This window comes from Enoplosus armatus, chromosome 13 (genome assembly GCF_043641665.1).
Source record: "Enoplosus armatus isolate fEnoArm2 chromosome 13, fEnoArm2.hap1, whole genome shotgun sequence".
Classification (NCBI taxonomy): domain Eukaryota; kingdom Metazoa; phylum Chordata; class Actinopteri; order Centrarchiformes; family Enoplosidae; genus Enoplosus; species Enoplosus armatus.
Window position 1 is genome coordinate 22,222,559 of NC_092192.1, and position 8,262 is coordinate 22,230,820.

The 8,262-nt window shown below is 47.1% G+C and overlaps 1 protein-coding gene across 1 annotated transcript in view; it reads right to left on the reverse strand.

Annotated features, from left to right (window-relative positions):
* Window positions 1–8,170, reverse strand: part of esama (endothelial cell adhesion molecule a) — a 42,954-nt gene extending 34,784 nt beyond the window's left edge. Inside the window, exon 1 of the mRNA XM_070917422.1 lies at window positions 7,620–8,170. Within this exon, the coding sequence (XP_070773523.1) occupies window positions 7,620–7,686 (67 nt within the window). The 5' untranslated portion in view covers window positions 7,687–8,170. The remainder of the gene's footprint in view (window positions 1–7,619) is intronic.
* Between the last annotated feature and the right edge of the window lie 92 nt (window positions 8,171–8,262).

The following is an 8,262-nucleotide window of genomic DNA, read 5'->3' on the forward strand; positions in this document are numbered from 1 at the left end:
TTTTTTCTTATAAACAATTACATTGCAATTTATGTGCTCCATGTTTAATGGTGGCTTCCTGTTTCCTCCACTACTTCTTTGCATTTTGTGTAACTTGCAGTCCGTCTGGAAGTTAGTGGGTGCTGTACGAGTCGAGCTGCATTATTGCTGCTTGTTCTTTTATTGTTCAAGGAATGGCTCAACATTCCGGCAAACACGCTTATTCGCTTCCTTGCAGGGAGTTAAGATGAAAGAACGACAACGCATCCATGACGTATGACGCTGCGGCCAAGAGATAGTTAGCTTAGCTTAGCGTAGCATAAAGAGAGCACTGAACACCACACCGTACGCACCATACTGAATGGTATTTAGCAGTGTCAGAGCATCCAGGGAGGGATTTTCCCAAAAAAGGAGACAAGTGGCACAAACCTTACTTACGCCTCCTACTGTCTTTCTAGCGGCGCTTCTTCCACTCGTTCAGCTTCCCCGGGAACACCAATACAGCGCTGATGCCCTGAAGGCCTCGGCTTAATAGTGTGACTAAAATGACTTTTTTTTCCCCTCCACATAGCTCTGCCTGCTGCCAGCGTCACCTCATACACATTTACTCCATCTGGCTTTCATTGGGCCACTGTCATTATACCTTTGCTAATGTCAAAGACCTTTTTTTTTTCCCCCTCAGAGCGTAGGTGTCGGTTGCTGTGTGTGCATTGCAGACATACCGCATTAGCCTGATACACTATATGACCACGAGCCCTGCCTCATTGTGAGACACCACAAGCGGTTACTTTTTTTTGTGACGAACTTAAGGAATAACTTTCACTTCTCGTCATCCAAGTGGCATCCCTATTAATTCGTGCTCAAGCCATCGTCTGAGAGCTACGCTGACAAGAAGGTGAGAAGCGTCAGAATGCGTCTGTGATTGATTGATCACATCATATAGGAAAGATGCAAGGTGTAGACATTAACCACTGAGAAAGCTGAGACAGAGATTTCGGCGACATTGACTCACAACCACAATTCTCCCCCCAAAATTCTTACTCGCCGCCTCTGCCAAACCAAATGTCCTGGGGGAAACCCTGCAGTTAATGCTTTTAATTACTGCATGCCTGAACACAACAACATCGCAGATCAATGCCACTTTTCTGGCTCGTGGACACTCTCTTTTACCGGAAACAAGCACCCCTGTGCGACCATAAGAGCAGGGAGGGAATACAATGAGAGCTTTTCCGCTTGGTTTCACAATGACGTAAAATGGTAATATGCCCATTACTGAAACTGCTCTTAATGTGTACTTAAAGTGTCAGTCACGAAAGGTCAAAGTTTCGCGGCTGGTCCTATACGGTGCGCCGGCAATCACAGACACATTGTAGACACGTCTATCTCAATGATAAGAACAGTGTTTAATGGCTCCCTGAGGAAGAAACAAAAGGAGGGGAGATGGAACTAAAACAACACAGCAGCTCACAAATGGATACGCGATTGGCGGAGTGATTATGAGCCGTCCGAAACACTTTCGAGAAGAAAACCAGGATTATGTCAATGTCCCTGAAGTCGCAAGTGCATCAGGCTCTAACCCCCGCCCCCACCTAAGTACCTCCAAGTAAGAATAATTTAACACAGCCTATCTTGTCTAAGCCCATGCCCTCAATTCCCGTCTGTCCACAGCTTTATTAACTTTTTTTTTTTGAAGGACAGGTCAGAGGGATATGTGGCGGCAGTTGTTGTTGACTTCTGCCTGCAACATCTGTCAGCGGCACCAGGAGCAAGCCGCGTTAGCCCCGTAGCAGTGGTGTCGTCTTGGTGTCTAGCTGGGAGGCGAGACCGCCACGTCGCCTGTGGCAATGTCAGGGCTCTTGGAAACCCCCGGTTTTGGCAACTGTGGTCCCCTGTGGGTTGAGACAATTCAACGAACCTAGACCTCGGGAGACCCTTTCAAAACCCATTAGAGAACTGTTAACGAGTGTTCAAGGGAAAAAAAAAAACCAGCTTTCTTCTTCCTGTTCTCCTGAGGTTACAGAAAATAGGTTATACCCCAAAAAAAACAAAAACATTTACGTTAAACGACACGGACCCTAAACCAGCTACCTTTGTCGGGTGGCTCTTGTATTCTTGAAATCAAAAACAGCACATGGCAGTTTCTGCTTGAGCGGCATAATGAAGAAGATAGATTTTCTCTTCCCAGGGAGGGCACTTATGCAAGAGAGACCCTATGAGTGCTTTGTTTTCTCGAAAGCTTGCCAGAAAGTTATGCTGACGCCGCTTGCGGTGCCTCACGTTAACTCGCTGAGCAGCGACAGTCAGAGTTAGACCCACCACGTCAGCTCATCAAGCGACCATCTGGGCAGGTGTCAGGTATTCACATACAGCTTTATCCTATAATTGGGATCTTTCTACGGTTCTTGAAGGCAGGTAGCAGCTGAGCACCAAGTCGGTGACCCTTTATTAGTCATCATTAGCGGTTCGCTATTATACTCAGTCCAGCGGAGGCAGACAGAGAAAGAGGTCTGACATCAGCAGCCTGATGTGAGGCCGAGAGTAGAGGGAGAATACCCAGAAAAGACTGGCCCTTAAGAAGCACCTGATGAGCCTCCTGTGGCTCTCTTGGCTGTAAATAGTCATTAGCCAGCGTATTGTCAAAGTCTGGCTACAGTAGCGTCACAGGCAACCCTAATTTGGGAGTTGGGTATGAGGCTGACGCTGCATTTGTATTGTGTGTGCAATTCAGCAGCACATGGCATTATTATGACTTGGGGCAAACCCTACAGAAATCATGATAATGTCTCTATAAATACACCATACGTATGTATTTATGTACATAAAGCCTTGTTGAGGGGATTATTATTGTCCGTCCGCAAATGGATAGAAGCAAAACATGCTGGGAATAACTCTGTTTACGTAGCCCATATGCCAAACAATACACGAAACCATGTTTTACTGTCCACCAGAGATTTCAATCAGAGCTTGCAGGCATCTTTCCAGGCACCAATCACTCACGGACGGGGGGAAAAATATCAACACCCATACACAGCCACTCGGCACATGCGTGTAAGGCTGATGTTTGGACTCTTCCTTTTCAAGATGGGGAGGGACACGGAGGGAAGAGGAAGAGAGAGAGACGAAGTGGGGAAGGGAAGTATGCGCGTCTGTGCCTTTAAGAGTCCCCAGGCCAGGGCCGAATGTTGGGAAAGTCGCCCACTGCCTTTCTCATGACCCCTGAGGGGAGGCCTTTTTCCTCCCTGGTCCGTGGATGGAGATGGGACATCAGAGAAAGCCCAGGAAAGGGACGACCAACATATCCGCACATCCCAAAGTCCGTGTCTCGGCTGACACTGAGACACTGCTTCCCACTCGTCTAATTGGTGCACCGTGAGGATAATTCACAAATCCCTATTTTCATGCATTTACAAGTGACCGCAATACGGTTGACACATCTCCAAGCCACTAGTCATGTTACTCCGATGCCACTTTCCCACAGTTGTTCTCATCTTGAGACTAGAACTATGAATGTTTGTCCACGCTTAAAAATAGTAGTAACTCAGTGAATGTGGGGCAGGAGTTGCAACTTGTCAAACCTCTCATGGTTAGCCTGAACACGGTCTTTGGAGGTCAAAGCAGCCTTTAAAATATGCAGCTAATACTGCAGTGCTCCACATTCTTTAATCGCGACATTAATCCCGTGAATGTGACTTTAATTAAGGTAATATAATTAGATTAAGGTGTTTACATGACCCGAGGCTTAATTGCAGTATTTTTAGAATCAAACTGAGATTGAAGTATCAATGCACATGCCAAAGCCTCTATTTGAAGTGACTTTTAACATTTATTGTTGGAAATTCAAATCAAAGAGAAGCAGAACGACCAGAAAGAGACACAAAATGACTACTAAGAGAAGCAAAACGACCACAAAGAGACGCAAAATGACTACTAAGAGAAGCAAAACGACACAAAGAGACGCAAAATGACTACAAAGATAAGCAAAACGACCACAAAGAGATGCAAAATGACTACAAAGAGACACACAATGACTACAAAGAGACACACAATGACTACAAAGAGAAGCAAAACAGCACAAAGAGACGCAAAATGACTGAAGACACAAAATGACTACAACGGCGTGGCCGCGTCGTTTTTCATCTCTTTATGTTGTTCATGAAAAGACTTGGCACCTTGGGGATTAGTGGCTATAACATGATATATGAATATAGGCCAACAACTTATTGACGAAGGGGGGGGGGGGTTCACGGGGTATCAGGAAAATGACTGAAACGGAGAAGCGTGGTAAACATGTAAAAACTACGCATGCCGTTTCTTCCTCTTCGCAGCGACGGCTCCCTCGTTACCTATCGCTGTGAGGTTGAACCTGCACTAATCTCCCCTCAGGTTCTTGTTCTCCTGGGCCGTGTACAGAGTGCCAGTGGGTGTAAATACACGGGATTACAAGAGGCATTGGCACACTTGCGCGGACTGACGATTGGACGGCAAACTGCCTCACTGTTGTTTTTTCTGTGGCGTTACGTATGTACTGATAAATCCCTCAATCTCCCTCCTCAAATCAAAATTGCACCAGTTGCTGGGGACACATACATGAGGCTTCAAACTGCTGTAATCCCGGCTCAAAGTGGAAAGGGGCTTTGCCCGCACATCCATTTGGTATTATTCTAAGAAATAGGCAATTAGAGATAAGGCCATAGTTGTGAGTTGGGAACTGCATTCCATGCCCCCCCCCCCTCTGGCAGTCTTAGGGGACATATAATATATTTTGGGATGAAGTGTTGTCAGGGTAAGAATAGGTGGTGAAACTGGAAACAAACCAATGTCATACTGTCATATATAGAGTATGTCAGTGTGCCAAGCTTTAAGACATGTTATGTTATGCCCTAAGTGGCCCCGTGTTAAAACAATGTAGCTAAAAATAACGCTTGCAATCCTCCCGCTCGCTACCCTAAATCACGGAGAGTCGCCACATAAAATCAGCAGTGGCAGTGGCAGCGCAGCCCCCCTCCCCCACCCCATCCCAATGGAGCCTTTGAAGCTTGCATGGATTGACCTTGTTAAATAAGTAAAGTCCATTGTGGGACCCACCTGGAAAACAAATGAACATGTTCTTTTGCCAGATGGCGTGTCCAGAATAGAAGAGTAAGTTGTACAGCGCACAGGTCAAGAGATGGGGGGGGGGGGGGGGGGGGTGGACCAAGTGTCGATGCCGTCAAACCATTCTGCTATTGTCCTGGCACGCAGAGCAGCTCACTAAAAATGTGACTTGGCTTTGAGTCACTTAGCGACTGAATATACCCGCGTTCCTAATCGGGCTGTCCAGATAACAGAGGAATGGGTGGGCCTGAACCAGAATAAAACCTAAATACGGACGACAATGACGTCTTACGCACATTTACTGGCAAGAGTGAAGCAATACTAGAAAAATACAGAAAACTGTTCTCCCCGTGTGTGATTCTTGAGTTGACTTGGCTAAGAACAAACGGCAGGGGGGGGCAAATTCATTCAAGCAATTAGAATACGACGCGTGATAAGGCTCGCCGCCTATTGAACCCGGGCTAATGTAAATCAAATTAGCTGATCCAAACGCGTCTTTACTGGGACACTCTTCATGGGTTCATGCGATTGAGAGGCACGGTTAACTAAGCTTAATACAAGAGAGATCCAACGGCTGGGTGGAAGCACAGAAGTTTGGTGTCAAGTCCACGTCAGTAAACTTGGACCTTTGACTCACAATACTGTGTATTTCCAGCTGCACTTGCTTGAACTAATGCGTGTGTAACTTGTTTCCACCCGATCATACCAGGACACAGTCTCAAAGTCTCGTATTTAGATTTTTGTACACTTGTAAAATGTATATAATATACTTTATTATCATCTTCTATTCTAGTCTTTATTTTCATTATTGATTCATCTGCTGATTATTTGTTTGGTCTCTGTAACATATTTACATTACAACATCAAGTTCACTGCTCTGATTTTTGACTGAAACACCAAATGGGGCCTTGTCCCGCGTTTGTCAGAGGACGTTCGCTCACTTCCTGCAAAGGAGCGCTCGGCTTTCCTGTCGCCACGGGGCTGCTATTCATGAACGCTTCCTCTCTCGCATCTTGACCTGTCCGTGTTTTCAGGATACACCTGCGAGGGGTGGGGGGGTGGGGGGGTGGGGGCGATTGATGGCGAGTCAAACCTCTGGAGGTCAAGGTCAGCCGCTGTGACACTGAATCACCGCCTGCTGTTAAAAGACCAGATTAGTCACTCGGAGCAACCGCTCCTTGAAATGCCTTAAAAAGGGTGTCCAAACCATAACACTGTCATAGGGGTCTGCGTGGTGAAATGGTAGCGTTTCTCAGGTAATACCCCTCCCTCGGGGTGGTGGTGAAACAAGCGAGCCTGAGATTGCCGGCGTCAGCGCATGTGATTGTTTTGGCAACAGCTCTGAAAAGCACACACGGGCTTCGGGGGCGGCCGAGAGCAAACCCAGGCAAAATGTGAAGCTCCCGCTCGCTTTCATGTCTCACAGGCCAAATGAAAGTCACCAGCCCCGTCTGTTGGAACTAATACGCGCTCACCTGAAGCAGATGAAGCTCCCTAACTTTAAATGGATATCTCCTGTTTTCCCCCCATGAGGGCAGGAGGGTTCGTGAGAGAAGGGAGTCCACGGCCAGGCTGAAAGTGAACTGTTCATGACCAGTTGCACATGAACCTACAGCGATCCCTTGTTGCTATTTAAAAAAAACAAGGAGGGTGATTCATGCAATCTGAGACCCCATATTTCTTGAGGTTTGGGCCCTTTCAGGAGGGAGCTTATCTCAAGAAAACAAACCGTCTGACTAACCACCTTTAAATTGCAATAATCTTTCCCTGCGTTAAGTGTAAAGTGATGCTCCCCTCTACATAACGCTGTTAAATCTTTTACCCGAATGAATCATTTAAAACTCCTCATTCCTTAAAACACTTGCAAATACTCGTGCAGCTGCACCGTGCCCCAATTTCCCCCCCCCAAAAAAAAAAGAAATCAAAAAGAGATGGCGGGGTAGGCTGCGTGTACTGTACAGCTATCAGTGGAAGTAGGAGTTTAATACATTGCTAGAGAGAGTGGCGGCTGAGCCAATGTTGCAGCAGCTATAAAGGGATTATTCTTCCCTGGAAGACATAATCATGTGTAACACACTTGTTTCAAATCCTGTGAAAAACAAACAGGTGTTTCGGCTTTAAATCCAGCCCTTCGTCCTCTGGCACACATGCAGGAGAGAACCAGAAGCAGACCTCTTCTGTCGTTTTCCCTGTGAACGTTAGGATGGTTTCAACACCATTCATCTATAAATAAATAAATAAATAAAAAAAAATATATACACTGCACATGTTGAGGAATGGAAGGTCTCCAGCTTTTCTTTTTTTTTTTTTATAAAAAGTGGGCTGAAAATAAAATGTTGACACACACAGGAGAGAAAGTGCTGATGCACTGGATGGAAACTGTGAATGAATGTCACCTTGGGACAGATAATTAGTTCAATTGTGTGTCCAATATTTGCATTATTTCAACAACAAAAAAACAAAAAAAAAACCCCACATCTGGCATATTTAAAAAAAAAAAAAAAAGGGGGGGGGGTAGGTGAAGTGCACAGTTTGGCGTCACTGACCTGAGAGCCCCAGCAGGAAGGCAAACGGGAGCAGGGCAAGTTTCCTCGAAGTCGCGCGGACCTCCATGGTGGACGCAGCCGCGCTCTCTCTCTCCCCCCCCCCTCCTCCGACTCCTCGGGCGCGTTGACGTCCTTTCAGCCGGCTTCCCGCCGCGGGAGCTCCGCTGCTGTGCCTCGGGCTCGGAGCTCTTCCAAGTCTGTCAAGTGGCTTTCCCTCAGTCTCCCGGCAGAGGCGGACGCCGGGGAAAGGTACGGGGACACTTCAGGTGAGGTTGGGGGAGGAGGGGGTGGGTGGGTTGAGGGGGGAGAAACGTGGACGCCGTCTAAATCCCACGGCCGCAGGAATCCTCTGTTTTGTTGTTTTTTCTGACTTTGCGGTGAGATGGCGAGGAAGTCAGGTGGAAATCGGATCACCACCTCCGACACCGAGGGTCCGTCTTCTTCTTCTTCTTCTTCTTCTTCTCTCTCTCTCAGCGCGTCTTAACGCTCGGCTGCCTCCGCGGCTCCCTCCTGGTCGAGACGGCAGCGGGCAGCTCCAACTCTGCAAGTTGTCATCCTGTGTCCTTTCCTGAGAGAGAGAGACTTAGAGAGACAGCGGGGAGAGAGAGAGAGAGAGAGAGCGAGCGAGAGAGAGAGAGAGAGA